Below are 19633 nucleotides of genomic sequence, written 5' to 3'. Positions count from 1 at the left end.
ATCAATTTCCTTTGCTGAACCCCTGATTTGGAATGAGGCGCTAGATGCCTCCTTCACATTCGCGGAATTAAAAGCGGTACTGGTTAGCCTCAAGTCGAACAAAACCCCAGGTCTTGACTCGATTCCCTACGAATTTTACCAAAATGCTCCAGACTGTTTTTTAGAACGCCTCCTTTCCTTGTTTAATTTTATTTATGAGTCAGGTGTTGTTCCTCCTTCTTTTGGTAGGTCAATTATATTTCCTCTCTTTAAGAATGGGGATGTGGACATTCCATCTAACTATAGAGGAATTTCTTGCTTAGACGCAGTTTCAAAGATATTTTCGGGAATGCTCCTGAGGCGACTGGAATATTTTGTGTCTTCTAACAATCTTCTAAGTGAATTTCAGGTAGGCTTCCGTAAGGGCTTCTCCACTTCTGACAATTTATTCATTCTTCATAATCTTGTTAATTTGTCCTTTTCAAAACTAAAGAAGTTGTACTGTTTCTTTGTCGATTTCAGGGCGGCTTTCGATTGTGTTGATAGAAGAGCCCTCTTTCTGAAACTCGGTAATTTGGGAGTATCTAGTCAGTTTATAAGGGTCGTGAAGGCAATTTTCTCACAGACTAAGAGTGCGGTCAGGGGGTCAGGAGGTATTTCCGAATTTTTTGAGGTATCTTGTGGTGTGAGACAAGGATGTGTCCTAAGCCCTTTACTCTTTTCCTTATTCTTGGATGATCTCCCGTCTAGCTTGGATTTTGGAGTCCATGTTAGTGGTACAATTATTAAGATTTTGATGTATGCTGACGATGTAGTCTTGATAACAGATAGTACTACTGGGTTGCAGAAAAATATTAGTCTCCTGGAATCATACTGTGATCAATGGAATCTCACTGTCAACCTGGCTAAATCAAAGATAATGGTGTTTAGAAGAGGAGGCAGGCCTGCCAAGGCCGAGCGTTGGTTTATCCAGGGTGAGAGGGTTGATGTGGTTAACCAATATAAATATCTTGGAGTTGTCCTAACTTCCAGACTATCTTTTACCCCTCATCTAAACTCCAAAGCTTCAGTGGCGAAGGTGGCTTTGAATAGAACATGGTGTTACTTTTTGGCCCAGAATCTAATCCCGGTTTACTCAAAGTACGAGGTATTTAATGCAGTGTGCCGTTCTATTATGTGTTATGCAGGCCAGGTGTGGGGGTTCCAGGATTATGAAGTGATAGAAAGAGTGCAACGTTTTTTTATTAGGAAGATCTTCTCACTGCCTAATTCTACTCCAAACTATATGCTTTATATGGAGACGGCAGTAGACAAAATTTTCCTTTTTACGCTTTCCCTGCATTTTTCATTTGTTTTAAGGGTACTTAAGGGCCCTGTTGCCCGAATCTCCAAAATTACTGCTCTCGAGGTTATAAAATCTAATTGTTCTTGGTTTCGACAATGGAATACTTTAGCTTCTCAATATGGTTGCGATTTTTCTTTTTGTTTAGAAAACCTCTCTAGTTGGCCCAATTATACCATGAAACTTTTGTGCAGACTACGTGATCAACATCGTGTGAGTTGTGAGCATCGGGCTCAGGTTTCCAACAGGTATCTTCTCTTTAAGGCCCTAGACTACTATAAGGAAACCTTTAACTTAAACGTTCAAGATAGTGGGCCTATAAAACTTCCGACTCTTCGATGGCTTCTAAAACTCAGATGCGAGCAAGTGTTCCTCAATTCTGTGCCATGGAAGGAAGACGTCGGAAATTTCTTGTGCACGCTCTGTAACCTAAGAGTTAGGGAAGATATGTTTCATTTTGTTGCCCAGTGTCCCATACTGTCTGAACTCCGTATCCTGTATCTAGGCTATAAATCGCTTTCCAGGTCTCAGCTGCTTGATCTGTTAAATATCGTGGATATGGAGAGGTCGAAATGTCTAGCACACTATGCACGTCATGCCTGGCAATATAGGTACGATTATAATACCGAGTCATAATTGTTTAACTTGTATCTAAAATCAGCTAGTTTTTATAATTTAGTTTTTACTTATAGTTTTCTAATATTACCATTATTATATAGTTTATTTTATTTTTATTTTTCGCTCGCCTTAAAAAAAAAAAAAAAAAAAAACCAACTTCCGGCAGACGGATAAGCATCCATGCTGTAAAACGCTTTTAATATTGTATATTATGTAACACTTCTCTTTAATGTAAATAAAGCATGTTATCTATCTATCTATATATCTATCTATCTATCACTGTATGAAAATTGGACAATGTATATGTCGCAGGATTAAGACTGGTTACAGGAGCTTTCCGGACTAGCCCAGTAAGTAGTATATGCACAGAAACCGGGGTGTTACCTCACGGCGAAAAAAGAATTCAGTTAATACTGAACTACTGTGCCAATATCTGGGCAAGAAAAGAGCACTTTTTATATAAAGTGCTGTACGATCCAGCCTGCGAGGAGGAATACATCATGCTAAGAACCGTACTAGGCCATCAGGATGAAGGAGATACTGGCCTGCAGGAGAGTACAATTCCTAAAGTTAAGGAAATCAAAGAATCCAAGAAGGAACCTTGGATGCTCTCCTCAATTCCTATACGGGTAGATATGGCGGAATTGAAGAAAGAGACCCCCCCCCCATATGTATTCAAAGCTAAATTCCTGGCCCTCAAAGAGGAATACAGTGAAGGAACCTTCATTTATACAGACGGTTCGAGGGTCAGTGAGGGGGTCGGCAGCGCAGTATGCTGGGAAAAATACGCTAAAACAATTCCTCTCCCAAAGGCTGCAAGTATCTTTACCGCAGAGTTGACCGCCATATCATCCGCGCTGAGTGAAACTGAACACATTGGGTGCAACCAATATGTCATATGCACCGACTCACTCAGTGTGGTCTTAGCCATCCGTAATATCTTCACCATGGACCCACTAATCCAGGCGATACAAGAGAAAATCAGACAAATGCACGAACAAAGAAAAGAGGTAGTTATTGCCTGGATACCGGGCCATGTAGGCATAGAAGGTAATGAAAATGCCGATCAAGCTGCCAAAGGAGCAGCGATAATGCCACATGACCCGGAAACTCCCGTGAGCCCAGCGGACGTCAAAAAATATATGAAGAACCTTTGTTGGAAAGATTGGCAGAACCGCTGGAACAAAATGACCGACAAATTAAAAGAACTAAAACAGTCGGTCAAACCGTGGGCCATGGATAGTATGAGCAAAACAGAGAGAATAATGTTGACCCGACTGCGAATAGGCCACACTAGACTGACGCATGGTCATCTCTTGTCGAGAAAAAGTCCACGAAGATGCCCTTGTGCGGCACACAAATAACTGTTAAGAATTTAATAACCGATTCGAACTATTGGCGCCGCACAGAACAAAGTGTGGCCTTTCCACGAGTTTGAAAGAGGTTTTACAACACAGCAATGACAACAGCAAGAAAGTAATCGAATATCTGAAGCAAATAAATGCATACGGTCGCCTTTAATGCTTCTCCACACGTGGTTTCCTTTTCCCTTCCTGAAGTGAGTGTATTTATTGGCGAGAATGTGTAAGTGTATGGGTGACTAGTGATCGGAATATCGAGAACACCACAGACCAACCAAACTAGGATATATATCTCTTTGTGTGTTTTGGGTAGAATGAATGTATTTAGTGGCAGTGAGTGTGTATGGGTGGGTTGTGCAGGAATATCGAGTACTCCACAGACCCACCGATTTAGGTTAGTATTAGGGTATAATATCTTTTAGAGTGAATGGGCGGAGGCTCTGTTATAATGTTAAATGCGCTAGTAGCTCCGAATTTTTTTACTTGTAAATACAGAATGATTGGTTACTGTTTGAGTGAATGTATTTATTAGTGCGATAGTAGTGTATGCATGGGTGGGTCTATGGTGGAATATCAAGTACCCCATAAACCCACCAACCTAGGTTAATAGTTTAGATTAATTGTAATTTTAATTGTACATAATGTATGGATGTATTTATATGCGTGAACGAGGGCGGGTCTTCAGAGGAATATCGAGTACTCTGAAACCCGCATATAGGCTAGGCTCGGTTTGAATGTTAGTGAATGAGATAGTTTCAGAGCCTTTTCACCACGTGTGGGAGTGCTAAAAATGTAGAAATAACGTCCCAGAACACAACCAGAAAGATCGCCAGACTTCTTACAGAAAAGCTAACTTAAAAAAAATAAATAAAATAAATAAATAAATTTTTAAAAGAGTACAACGAAAAAATTATCAACGACACAAACACATACAGACAATCAAATCAGACCCTACCCCTTCTCTCATCAAACATAAACAACATAAATTTCCCTACATACAACATGACAAAATACCTAACCAACATACTCAACACCATATAACGTAAAAGGTTCATTTCATTTCATAAACAAAATTAATTCACATACACTATTCTCTCATATCCCTAGATGTTTCATCATTGTTCACCAACATTCCAACAGACACAACACTGAACAATATTAAAGATAAATGGCCCAACATAACACCACACACAAGTCTATCAAAAAACTCGTTCATAACAATGGTTCGTCACTGCTGCATTAACGGATATACATATAACAATCAATTTTACAAACGACTATTTGGCATAGTCATGGGTAGCAACCTAAGCCCGACACTTGCAGACATAATTATGATACATCTCTTAAACGCAGTTATACCACAACTTCCTTTCACTAAATACGTAGATGATATATTGACAGCAGTTCACACAGATCAAATTCAAACTACATTAGATACATTTAATAGCTTTCACTCACGCCTACAATTTACATATGAAATCGAAAATAACAAAACAATACCATTTTCAGATACACTCGTAATAAAACAACGAGATGCACATTAATCACAGATTGGTAACAAAAACCAAAAAACACAGAGCGCTACCTGAACTTTACATCTCACCATCCTCTTCATACAATAATAAACACGGCCAAAGGGCTACTTCACAGAATTATTACCCTAAGCCATAAATCATTTCACCACAAGAACATAAAGATATACAAACAGACCCTCCATAACAATCACTACCCTAAACACATAATCAACAGAATAATCAACAACTACAACTCTACACTAACACCATCCACTATTACTAATAATACTACATCAAATCTATCAAATACAGTCAGACCAACATACATTTCAATGCCATTCATTCAAGGCCTATCATATAAATTAAACACGTTTATCTCTTCTGAAAACTTTAAAATAGCTTTCAAAAATTATAAAACAATTCACACTCTTTTTTCCAAAATTAAAGATCCCATACCAGTAACAAATAAATCTGACGTAATTTACAAAATCAATTGTTTAAATTGTCAGGCAACATACAACGGTATTATATCCCAATATCTGGATAAGAGAGTAAAGCAACTTATCTGTGATTGCAAAACACCCAAACAAAATCCTACAGCACTGGCTACTCACCAGTTTGATCACCAACACAATTTCGACTTCAACAATCAAAAAATATTACACACAGAACAAAACAAACACAAACGTAACTTTTTAGAAATGGCTTACATCAACACAGCATCAATTACAGATCAGTCACATGTAAACCAGGCGCAGCTACGCTAATTTCATCATCAGATCACACAAAACATAATAAAACATATAAAACAATCATTACATTCCACACATCAAACATCTCTAATTCTTCAAAAATTTGGATTTCCTTTCACTAATTATCCCCTTCTCTATAATCCGGAAGAGATAATCAGGCCGAACTATTATCCATTTTTTCCTATTGTTGGCTCTGTCGGCTCCTTTCACCTCAATCCTACACATCCTACATAATTGTAAAATTTAAACAATGATTATACATCCCAGACCCTGAAGATGATCTCAATAAAGATCGAAACGTTGGCACGATAAAGATAATGTTTTTCTAAAACCTACGTCACACCAGACCGAATCTCACGACCTCCAAATAATCATTAATATAACAGGCAAGTCTTTTTTAAATATATGTTATAGATCATTTTTTCTGAAGATATGAGGTTTATCATATGGTGTTATGAATAGTGAAGTGGATAGCACAACTTTTTTTTAATACTTTTTATTACGGCCATTAGTTTAAACTTACACAACTTAAAACCGTACTTTCTTACCTTTCACTTTTTTGCATTATATGTCCCAGTCTAGATCTGTTTATGCAGTGTTCAAAAATTATCCACCTGATTCAAATATGGTGCGAAGAAAGTTTAAACGTCTGCGGCGAAAAAAGCCCACTTTCCCAAATCAGCCATGGAGAGAAGAAGAAACGCCGACCCTTCCGAAAGCATTCACTGACGTACTGAATTAAATAGAAATATAGAATCAAACGAAGACGGTTTTACAGGCACAGATTCGAAAGTGCAGACACCATGACGCTCAATTCTTATCTTTAAAATTAAATAATTGCTCAAGAGTAATTCCCTTGTCTCTTTACCCCTTTTGTAAGAATAAAAATTAAAACGATTAATTTATATTTCTCTAAAAGAGACGAGTGAAATTATTTATGAAATTATTTATTATTGAAAATAACACTTTTGAACATTAAAGATACTTCAACGTTATCATAAACACAATAAAACAAAACTCATTTCATCACTGAAATTAACAGTTTAATAAAAGCAATATAATTTTAATTTGAATTTGTTAAAAGAGTGCGGCAAAAATAGAACAATCCACGAATACATTATTTCAGAGTTATTAACATTCTTAACCCGTTTCCTTTTAATAATTCAAATGTGATAGCCATCTCGTAAAATAAAAGATGATGGCGTTGTGAACTGTGTGTAAAACGTTTTTTATGAGACAACCTAGTGTTGTCTAGGGGCCATTCTCAGCCACTATGTTGAATATTAAATTTTCAGGTTTGACAACCTCTAGTATCGAAATATTGCGATAATGTTTATGACATGCTTTGTTTGTTTTCACTAAAACTTTGTTCGGCCTGTTTTTTTGGGTGTTATTTTATAATACAAATTTTACAAATTGGAGTTAGAACCATTGAATTGTAATAATAGCTTTTTCCTATTCTATTCTCTATCAAAGCTTAAATTATTTTAGAAAGAGAAATGAAAAATATTTAAATGTTTATAAGATTTAAAATTTATTCTTCCTTTAATTCTTAATAATTATTCTCTATATAAAAACAAAAAGCAGATAACGATTTTGTCATAGAAATGTAACTTCTGAATAAAATGTCCAAGATTGGTATATAATAATATAATAATAATAATGCTTTATTAGTACAAAAAAATGTTTATAAAACAAAACATATGCCTTAACATAAAATAACGGCATGAATAAAAACCGTCTGCCGAATCGTCAATTAATTTCCAAGATTGTTATATAAAATGGATGAAAAATGAATATACTTGGAAATATACAAACATAGCATTTCGCGAGGATGTACTTACATTGCTTTCGATGATAATTCTGTTGATTAGAGTATTAAATGCTTCAATCCCAATACTCTAACCTCTAAATAATACCAACAACAAATTCAGCATTTAAAAAAACTTATAAATATACAAGTTTAGAACAGCATAAATTAGTTATATCATTCGAAACACTAAACAAATTTTTAAAAAATGACAGGGAAAGGACACCAAAACAGATTGGAAATCAAACAAACCAAACATAATCCAACAAATATTTCTCTAAAACTTACACCATACCAGGCCGCATCTCACGATCTCCGAATAATCATTGACTAACGGTCACTAAACACCACACACTTATTTGTAGTATTATGTAATTGTTTAATTTTTGTGCATTGACTGCTTTGATCGCCTCCAAGGAACTTTTGGAATCCACTATTATTGTTGATTAATCGGAAGTATTTGAGTGGGCTTAAAGTAGGACCTCCTTAATTGCTTGAAGCTCACAGTTAAAGGCTGATGCCTCCTCATCGGGTAAGCTAACCTTTCGTCCATACTTCTTCATTGGGTCATAAAACCAGCATCTCGATTTTCCATCAGCCTTGAACCGTCCGAGTATAGCACAAGAGATTCTATTGAACATAAAGTATTTAATTCTTCTTGAAACAGTTTATTTATTGAGATCGTGTCCGTGTTGTTTATTTTACTATATGCTCTGTTAATATTTGTAACTATATTGTCCAGTGTAATTTGAAACAATGGTAATTTATCTAATTGTTTTATCTTGTCTTGTGCTATACTCCAGTGCTCAAAGCTATCGACCAAAGGAGGGGCGGGCACCAGAAAGGTGAGGGAAAATTTTGGAAAGTTAGGAATTAATACGTTTTAGAAGACATGAATGATGAGATATAATTCGAAATGTAAGTCTATCACATAAAATAAGTCTTCGATGGTGTAAAGGCATAGGTCCGGATTCTCGTTGCATATCGTTAATTGGCGTTGATTGTAAAAACCCCAAACTATTTTGGATAGCGTCCAGTTTATTCAGCAACATGGGCCTAGCTTGTCCATAAATAATGCATGCATAATCAAACAGTGATCGAACCGTTGATTTGTAACAAAGCAATGCGATATTCGGATCCGATCACCAGTTGAGACCGCAGACCAATCTAGTTATATTTACTGGAGTATTTTTCTGCTGGGGAGATAATGTGGTCTATATGTAGTTTCCAATGTAGACATCTTTCCAAAATTAAGCCTAAGTATTTCACATTGTATTTTACGGGTTATTTGGAGATCGTGATATGCGGTCTGGTGTGACGTAGGTTTTAGAAAAATATTTTCTTTATCGTACCAACGTTTCGATCTTTATTGAGATCATCTTCAGAGCTCAAAGTGTTTGTTTTCTGTGTAGATGTGTCATTCTTGTGTTTCGTGTTGAGAGTGCCCATTGTATTTTACGTCAAAATTGTACGGGCCCATCTGTATTGTTGAGGCGATATTTAAAGATCTCTTTTGTGTAAATGGATAAATGATTTGACTTCCGATATGGACAGACCCAATTCAATCAAAAATTGATTGATTGACAGTGTAGCTTGTTCTAAGCACACATCTATTTCCTTTTGGGTGGCATAAAGCACTATGTCATCAGCGTATTGCAAGATATGCACTCTTCTTGGCAATGGCTTTTCTACATCTTTCATAAATCGTTTCGTTGAATTATGGTAAAGTTTCTATTAAATTTTATTTTGAATAATGGTTTATTAGCACCTTATTTATTATAAAATACACTTCGAGTTTCGACGCTCGATTGGTGGCATCCTTTGACTCCTTGAAACACTTGAAAACGATGCCACCAATCGAGCGTCGAAACTAGTAGTATATTTTATAATAAATAAGGTGCTAATAAACCATTATTCAAAATAAATACATCTTTCATGTACAGTAAAGCAAGGGAGACAATATCCCTCATTGAGGAAATCCTTTCCTCGCTGTTCTTCGGCCAAAATATTTGTTCGTTACTTTGACATAAATAATCCATTGGATTCAAGAGATATAATATTGTTAATAATTCTGGCTGGCATTGCCATCTTTTCCAACGTTTCTTTTAGGACGTATATAAGCAAGTTATCAAATGTTCCTGTTAAGGTGGCCATTCACGATCGCTCCTAGCAGTCCAAACGGAGCGACGCCGTTCCAAAAATCACGTCAATGGCAAAACTGAACTGGCATGCCCGGCTGTGCCGAATATTCGACCGGTCCAAACTCCATCGCGCCACTCCAAATATCTACGGCGCGACGACGGCATGGTGCGTTCGTGAATGGGAAAACACATCCAAGGGCGTGGAGGGTGGGGATTTTGGCGCGCTGGCCTGGTCGTGAATTGGAAAACCCTCATTTTTTTTGGCGCAGTCTCCGCCTTTCTGTCACTGAGCAAACATCTCCGTCGTACATTCTCAAAAAGTCAAAAACGTTTATTCTTTATTGGTAATGACATCCAATCGAGATTTTATTATTGAGGTGATTGAATTGTATGAACGTTTACCATGTTTATGAAAGTGGTGGACAATGATTATATTACCACGATAGAAATAAAAGAAATTCGATTCTCAACCAGTTGATATTGTATTGATTACCCCTAACAATGATCAGAAGTCGTAGTAGAGAACTTAAGTTCTTTGTAGTTCATCCCTGTAGCGAGAAATCGTAATGTGGTTGCCAACCTTTCATGTAGTGATCATTTTTCTCATGACATCTTTTGTTTTCTAATCATGGGGGTAACAAGCTGGAGTAAATATAAATAAGACGTTAATCTTTTTTTGTAAGGTTTTGGTTGAAATGAAAAAATAGTGTCTCGAGGGGAATCGAATCCACGACATTCGGCTAAATACGCCGCTGCGCTAACCACTTGAGCTATCCTGACTTCGATAGTTCGATCCACTCGGGCACCAACTCCTCAACCTACAATCTTTCGAATTTTCTCTCTTTTTGCCATTTTTGGTGTCGGAGAGGATCGAAGTCACGATAGCTCAAGTGGTAGAGCAGCGGCGTATTTAGCCGAAGGCCATGGATTCAGATCCCGCTCGTGGCACTAGCTTTTTCATTTCAACCAAAACCTTACAAAAAAGATTAAATAATTGAAAGAAGTAATTTGGTCAATAGAACACTAAATATAATGAATAAATAAGACGTTTCATTCATCCTTAAATAGTTCCTCCAATCAGCGGGTTCAAGGGAAAGATCTTTCATCAAATTGATGAGGGTATTATGGCTTCTGTTCAGGAGCCACTTCTTACACCATTTCCTCTTCGATTTTTTGCTTTTAATATGTAAATAAACAAAGAGTAGCACAAGAGATCGTCATCCAGTTTGAGAAGGTAATTCACTGATTGACGTTCGGAGCGACTGGCTGTGGAGCGGTCGTGAATGCCCCCTCAAATTTCAGGCACTCCAAATGGAGCTGTACGGCTTGGCGCGGTTCCATTTGGAGTGATCGTGAATGGCCACCATTATATCAAGAAACAGAGCCACTGTTGACTTCCGGTCAGAAAATCCCAGCTGAATATCGTTACTAGCGATGCCAGGTTGAGAATTGTGGAACGTTCTTTCCTGAATCCAAATTGGGATTCGTTAAAACATTTTACTTTTCTAGCCACCACTCTAATCGAGTTTTGACAATTCTCTCGTATATCTTCTGAACATGAAGTTATTGCAATTGGACGAGACGATGTTTCAATATTTTGTAGCTTCTTGGGTTTTAATGTACACTCATTCTCAAATTTAGATTCTCTCGCATTTTCAAACTCCGTTAAAAAATTAAAGTGATTGTAAGGCTCGTGTCGGAAGATGCCTTAATATTGGGTAGTCAACAAAGTCTCGTCCAGGAGCTGTGTTGTGGGTAGATTTAATTGCCCTTACTAATTCCTTGTATGTAATGTCTTTAGAAAAGGAATAATCATCTTCATTAATCAAGGCACCCCATAGGGTTACTACTAACATCCAATTCCTACTCTACCCAATCTGGCGTCATTTTGTTAAGAAATTCATATGCATAATAACATGCATTGCAATATGACTTGTTCTTAAGATATTTAATTTGATGTTTAATTTCTTTCACAGGTAAATTCCTGTTTAATTTATTGCAAGAATCCCTCCACGAGTCTTTTTTTGCGCGATACATACATTTTCGAAACTCGGTATGTTTAGTTTTGTATATTTGGAAGAAGGTTGTAGAAGGGGAATTTTTGTATTGAAAGTAGGCTATTCTTCTCTCTTCCTTACTCTTAGATCAATATCATTCCACCATCGACATCCTTTTCTTGGTTTTTTTTTAATCTTAATGTGAGGAATTGTTGCATTGCAAGCTGTATAGATAGAGTCAATAAAATCGTGATAGGTGTCACCTGAGTCATGCAAAACCTGGGTCAAACATAACTGGTACCGATCCCAATTGGCTTTATTCGTATCCCATTTCTTATCACTGTGACGATACTCCTTACTAGTTTTGTACAGGTCTGATTGCAAAATAATCGAAAGATGATCAGACCCAATGGGCTCTTAAAACACTTTCCAGTTGAAATATCCATGACCGAATCCCGTGTTTGTGTTTTTTGTTTGATTAGGGTAGGAGAACCGTCATTGAGGTAAACAAGGTCACTGTGTATTCAAGTAAGGAAGTTTCTTTAGTGTAGATCATACTTCCTCCTATCTCTGGGTGAAGGCAATTGAAGTTACCAAGCCTTAATATTGGCGACGGCCAACTCCTAAAAAAGCGTTCCATTGTTGTTTGGATAGGTTGTTAGTGCTTGCTTTATATAAAGATACAATGTTCAAATTTGTACCAAGTGGGTCTTTAATCGTAAGGTCTACATATGATAATCCACTGAAAGAGATAGAAGAGGTTAATTCTGTATGCTCTCAGTATTACGGCAGTTCCCCCTCTGCCTTCATTCTATCATTTCTGAAGAGATTAAACCCATTAAATTTATAATTTCTTTCAGGCTTAAACCACCTTTCTGATACTATATTCTAGAAAATGTTCAAATTCTTCCTTGTTATCCACTAAAGAGCGCGCATTCCATTGAGTTAGTGTAAATTTGTTAAAATTTAAGTTTTGTGTAAGGAATCTGATTTTATCGCCCACTTTTTTTTTTCAAACAAACCTCATCTAAAATTTTTAGGTTTTCACCGTTGTTCGTGTTTATCTCATCTTGAATAGCTTTGACAATTGAAAGCAGTTTCGAAAACCGCATCCTTTGCAATGATTTCGAATTCGTGATCTTTAGAGTTATTGTGAGTATTGAATTAAGTCCACCTGAAAAGTTTTTGGGCGTGTTTTCAGAATACAATAGATTATCAAACTGAAATCTTTTGCTGCTTTCTACTTTTGAAGGAGATAAGAATCTCGATTTGGAGATGGTTCTCTTGGGTGAAGAAGAAGAGACTAATGGTCTTGTATGTTTTTCTGAGCTGTTCAAAGGAGGGAACGCCATTAAATCATTGCATAGAGGACTAATTTCTGTAAGTCGTGCAAACGAATTACCTTATAAAGTGTTTTTCGCTTCCATATAGGAAATATTGCGCTCACCCATAATTTGCTTAAGTTGTTTCTCTTTTTTGAACTGGGGCTCCTTATTAGTACCTGTCGATTTATGCAGTAGGCCACAGTGAATACATACAATATACAGAACCTGAGTAGCACATTTTTCTGCTTCGTGAGGTTCGCCACAATTTGGACATCTTGTCTGACCTTTACACCTATCAGCAAAATGACCATAGAGAAGACATTTGTTGCAGAGTATTACTCGCTGGATAAATGGGCTACATTGCATTGGACATAATGTACCCTCACATTAGTAGGAATACGTTGTCCTCGTAGGTACAAATTTTAGAGCCTGAAGCATCTCTCACTTCGCTATTTAACCTTTTAACAGAGAGCAAGTTAAGGGGATTACCAAAGTGTCCAACGTAACACTTTTCAATTCATCTTCTGTAATATCAACTTCAGCACCTCTAACGATTCCTTTTCTGGTTTACGGATGGTTTGGAATGTAGGGTTCAAAGTCCTTATCAAACAAAATTTGCATGTGAAGAAACTTATTGGCAGACAACATCGTTAAAGGCTATTTTTAGTCTGTTTCTTCCGGCTTTAGTGACAGATTTAACATGATCGGTGACTTCCTTGCAATCCGAATGAATTAGTTTGCCTACCGTCATGGATGTAGTCGGGAAATTCTGCTTGCAGTATTTTGTATGTACTTTTGCTCTCGAGGAAGACCTGAAAAGGTCCAGGATCTTTCATCCTGAATTCCATTTTATTATCCACGCCGGGTAATTTTATTTTTGGCCTAACCATTTGAGTGACAACTATGACCATATCGTCAACATTTCTACAATCTAGTATACGTTATTCAAACGAAAATTAATATTTTCAGGTTATAGATAACATACGTACGATCTGGTCGGAGGTCAATAAACAACTGAATGAAAACAATTTAAAAAAATTTAACATTACGCACATTACGTGCATGCGCACTGAGCTCAGCTCTTATCTGTTTACTTGTCACTTGCACACTTGATTATTAAGCCTAAAGCTTAACCGGAAGCACCAATTAATGACTAGAATTAAGAAAATAACTCACAAAACTATCAATGTACCATAGATTGTATTATTGCATTCTGAAAAAGTGTTGTGCCTTTTGGGGGTTAAACTTTAGTTTCTAAAGTTTGCTCCATTTTTCAAATCAGAGGTGTTAATTATTTCCTTTCCCTCCCTTCCCACCAATTATGCCTCACTTACAATGACAACCAATTTAAACGTTGTAGACAGGCTAAAAGAAGAGATCCTGAGCTTATAAAACCGTTAACATCGAGAAAAAATTGTTCCCGACTAATTCAACTAATTGACAAAAAAAATGTCAACTTATATTCCTACAAAAATCGTACAAAAATATATTTCTGCGGATAATCACGAATGCGCCTTAGTATATTCAGAACTCTATAATTCACCGTGATCGAAATATACCATTCGTCGCCGAAGTGGTGGAAGAAGCGTGTATGGAATTGTATCAATGCATAACTGACCACCTGAATACCGTCCCCACTGATTTCGTTCAGTCGCTCCACCGGCACGTGAACTTAGAAGACTGAAAAGTCATGCTGTGTAAATACATTTAGCTTAATTTTTTTAATCTAAGTTTCGGAGGACAGTCCTGGGTTTGGCTCTCCAAGGTTGAAATTACGTGGACATTGGATAAAATCCAGATGAGTTATGAATTTGTTAAGTGGAACACCAGACCAGATTAAAATCGCCAGCTCTTAGATTATCAGGCCTGAAAATGTCTAATTTTTATTTGCAATAAAAATTCGTATTTAAAGGTTTAAACTTGTTTAAACTAATCCGATTTGCTTTTTCAAAAACAAAATTTTCGGCAAACATTGCTGGAAGCGTAGTTTTGTGATTTTATATATCTAAGAAGGAAACCATATTTTGGCATGAATACTCAGGTATGTGTCAAATATTTTTCCACCTAACGTCAGCAAAACAACTTTCATTAAAAACCCGTAGCATGTTAATCTTTTTATCCTATAATGCACATCAAACATTTTCGAAGACGAAATACAAAGGCTATTAGGGCATATACTGAATTAGAATTGAGAAATAAGTAATAAATTCTTGAAAAGAAGATCCCAGTTTTAATCTGTTGTTTTGCCGAATATTTTTATGTTCCTCAAATCAAAGCGCGATGAAAGAAGGTGCAGATGTGTAATATCAGAAAACAAGTAATAATGTAAAACTGAATATATTCAAGATGACCAAATGGTCGAAAAGACATACAGTTCGTTAACTGGAAACCGAAAATTCGATCGCCCCTCGATCTGGATAAGTTATTGGACTTGTTATTGTGCGGGCACTCCCAAATAAAGTATAGCCAGGTCTTTCGCCAGATAAAGTAGCCAGTTTTTCGGGCTCTTATAACCAGTGGTACGTTTCAGCTTGTGAATCCCGGATTTTCAACAAAACCGACTTAATTTTTCCGAACCCCAACTAACATGACAAGGTGAATGTTTATAACATTTTTTTATAATTTGTAGAAGTCGTGAGAAGCTGTCAAGAATGAGATAGTTTAGAAAAACGCCATTTTCATATTTTTACCGACTTTTCGACATCTTCAGGGCATAAAGTGTGGTACTATTTTTGTGGTGTCATATTGGTTTTGTGTGAAGTGTCACTGAACATGACCTGAATAAAGGTCGAAACGGCGTCCTTCAACATATTATGAAACAACAGGTCACTAAGATGCACACTTTTTTTATATTGTTATTACCATCTGTTTTGTCAGTAGTTGTAGGCTGGATGCTAACGATTTATATCAGTTATTTGATGAATTGCTTTAGAAAAAATGATATTACTTTCTGTTGTTTTATATACATTTCGATTGTAGTATATGCGTACTTCTAGATATTATTTCAAGTATTTACCTTCTATTCTACATTTCAACATAAAAAAATATATAATTCATTGATCAAGTTTTCAGGCAATCGTCGTTTTATAGCGTAGTAGCAACTACACAGAGGAAGGATAGAAAAGTAATTAAATTTTAAATTCCACGTTTCATAAAATACAAATAAAGTAATATATATAAATGTGATACGTATGTCGGAGATGGCCTGAGGTGCGCCAAGCGGCAGGCGGGTAGAACGAGTAGAGTTGAGATTTGGCCGTTAAAAAGGATAGACGTTTATCGGGCGTTGTGTCGAAATCATTTTATTTTGTTCAAATTGTGTGCTTAAGATTTATTTTTGCAGCTTGTAATCAATAAAATTCATAAGTCATTTCGAGTACAATTTCAATAGCCACTAACTTATCCAATTTTCCTACAAAATTGGGGGCCGCTCGCTTGCTAGGAGGAGGTTAGTTGATTTTTGTTCTTGTTCTCGATTTATGTCGGTTTTCGGATTTTCAAATTTGAACTTTCGTTTCGAGTAAACAAAAGTGACGCGTATAAAGAAAAGAAGAGACGGTATAATAATACAAGACAAGACGACGAGAAGTAAATATGCCGAAAAAATCAAGACAAAATTCTCCCGGATTTGACGAATTAAAAGGTATTGACAAGTTGTAAGTAATTTCGTTATCACGGATTTTACAACTGACTCTTATTAAATATTCGTACTCTAAAATATTTTCTAATTTTATTTCTATAGCCATCTGCAAAGAATCAACCATCAGCATAAGAAAAGGACAAAAATTAGATTTAAACGATCCTGCTTTAATAAAATAAACGATAATGCTTCAAAAAATGTAAAAACATTTTAAGTAATGAACCAATATTGCGGTATCCTGTTTTTCAAAAGAATTCCATCTTACGACAGACGCAAGCAATGTTTCTATAGGCGCTGTTTTAAGCCAGAATTTTGATAATGCTCTTTTACCTATCGCTTACGCGAGTCGTACCTTGAACGAGAGCGAATCGCATCTTTCCACAATTGAGAAAGAATTGCTAGCCGTGGTTTGATCAGTCAAACATTCTAGACCGTATCTCTATTCAAGATATTTTACCATCTTTACGGATCATAAACCGCTTCACTGGTTATTTTCGATCAAAGAACCGAACTCTAAACTTGTGAGATGGCGGCTCCAATTGGAGTAATACGATTACGATATCAAATATAAAAGTGGCAAGGAAAACGCTGTTGCCGATGCTTTAAGTAGAATACAATTAAATATAACCGAAGCCAACACAAAAGATAAAGAAATCGATGAAATGCTGACACAATTTTTTGGACAGTACCCAGATATCGCGAATGAAGTTTTCGATAGCCCAGACGACCTAGTAGATAATCAATCTCTAATAGTTAACGTTGACGAAAACCCCTTTAATTTTGATCAATCAGAGAGCGATGGAGAAACAATTCATTCTAATCGCGATGGGAACACTCAAATTGAAATACCAATAACAGAATGCGCGGTAAATCACGGAAAGAACCAAATAATAATCTCAACCGTCGAGCAAAACCCGGCTGAAACAAAAATATTGAATTTATTTAACAACAAGAAAAGGATAATATGCCAAATTTCTAAAAGTAATCTGGAAAAAGAGATAGTTAACTTTGTAAAATCTTACATCACACCAAAAAAGAGACATTACATTTATTTTGAAAACGATATATATAGAGAATTTTGTTTAACGGTAGCAAAACATTTTAAGGATTCCGAAATTAATCTATTGAAATTACTAAAAAATTAATTGATGTCATTGATAAACACGAAATACAGAGCATTATAGAAAACTATAACACAGGGAAAACCAATCATCGTGGAATAGAAGAAACTGAAGCAGCCATAAAAAGGCTGTATTATTGACCCAATCAACGGAAATCAGTACAATCTTTTATTAACCAATGCGAAAATTGCCTGTTAGTGAAATATGATCGAAGGCCCCTTAAGCTAAAATTTAATGTTACCCCCACATCAACAAAACCTTTCAAAATAATACAAATGGAAACTAAAACACTAGATAACACAAAATTTCTTACTATTATAGACACATTCTCACGATTTGCACAAACCTATAAATTTAATTCAGGGCAAGCAATAGAAGTAGTAAATAAATTGATTAAACATTTTAGTAGGCATAATATACCCGAACAAATAATATTAGACAAAGGGGTAGAATTTAACAATTATCTAGTTATAGAACTCTTGAAGTTATACAAAATTAACATACATTTCATTTCCTCACAACACCCTAATTCAAACGGAATAATAGAACGCTTTCATTTCCCTCTAATTGAGCATATTCAACTTTTGAATAATGAAACATTTTGAAAAAAAAACAATAAAAAATAAAGTAAACTATGCGATACCAGCGTACAATAACACTCAGTTACAAAACTGAAGCCAGTTGAAATAATTACAGGACATATAAAGCAAGAATCTCCATTAAGTATAAATTTAGAGTCGCAATTTGTGAATGATTATATTAACAAACATAAAGAGAAAGTAAAAATAATGTATAAAATAATCCATGAAAATAGTTTAAAACATAAAGAAACAGTTATAGGAAAACTCAACGAAGATAGAGAAGAAATCTCAGTTATTCCCGAAAAAATATATGTAAAAAACAAACAGAAATAATCGAAAACAAAAAATTTGTATAAAAAATAAAATCACTTAATCCTTTAAAGAAAACGGCTATAATCGAAAAACCCCATCATAATACCAAATCTAACATTCATTTAGCAAATATAAAACGGCCTCGCAAAACAACTCATCAGTTAATACCAGAAATGTCGACGTTACAAAGTCCAAAATTTTAATAAATTCACATTGTTCCAGGTCCCTCCTCCTCATCGTCGAAGGAACCACCATAAGAGACATAACACATAATGCAGGAATCCTCACAATTAATCTGGGACCCGCTAAACTACAAACAAAAACGCACACATTAATACATTATTATGACCTCAAAACTATATATAAGGAATACGAAATTCTTACGACACAATACAACAAAATTATTACAACAATTAAAACAAATCGAACTATACTACAACACTTAGAGACCCCCAATTAACCTTCTGAATTTTACAAAAATTACCGTAGAAAGAAAAATTAACAATATAAAAATCCATTTGAATAATAGAACAAAACGAGGATTAATTAATGGACTAGGCACTATAATAAAAGCAATAACGGGTAGCTTAGACTATGACGACGGCAAACATGTCAACACAGTTTTAAGTCACATATACGAAAATCAACTGAATATCCAAAACCATTTAATCGCTCAATATTCCGTCAATAACAAAATCAGTGATAATTTTAAGCAAACCATAGAAACTATAAAATATAACACTAAAGAATTGGAATATAAAATACTACAATTAAATAGGAAAATTCGACACATAACCGATTTAACAATTGTAAAAAAAACAATTCATCACTTACAAATATTAATTAATGTACTTATGAATATATTTCAAGATATTGAGAGTTCCATAACATTTTGCAAACAAAGAACGTTACTCCCAAGTATAATAATTATACATCAACTCTACGAAGAACTTTCAAAAAATTTTCTGCATTATGCACACCCGTTGCCTATAGAAGTAAAATTAGAAAATATTTTAGAGTACGAATATTTAATAAGAGTCGGTTGTAAAATCCATGATAACGAAATTATTTACAGCTTGTCAATACCTCTTAATTCAAAAGTAGAATGCGATGTTTATAACTTCTATTCAATACCTCCTA

The 19633-nt window shown here is 35.5% G+C and overlaps 1 protein-coding gene across 1 annotated transcript; it reads left to right on the top strand.

Moving 5' to 3' along the window:
- Positions 1–1074: 1074 nt before the first annotated feature.
- Positions 1075–18766, top strand: LOC106671035. Its single transcript, XM_024224600.1, has 3 exons — positions 1075–1126; positions 2252–3054; positions 18716–18766. The coding sequence occupies exons 1-3, from the start codon at positions 1075–1077 to the stop codon at positions 18764–18766; spliced, it is 906 nt and encodes a 301-aa protein (XP_024080368.1).
- Positions 18767–19633: the final 867 nt, after the last annotated feature.

The sequence above is a fragment of the Cimex lectularius genome, unplaced genomic scaffold (genome assembly GCF_000648675.2).
Source record: "Cimex lectularius strain Harlan isolate CLEC.00 unplaced genomic scaffold, Clec_2.1 scaffold46, whole genome shotgun sequence".
NCBI classification, from domain to species: domain Eukaryota; kingdom Metazoa; phylum Arthropoda; class Insecta; order Hemiptera; family Cimicidae; genus Cimex; species Cimex lectularius.
Note: the sequence above shows the minus strand (reverse complement) of the source record. Positions and strands in the feature narration are given on the sequence as shown.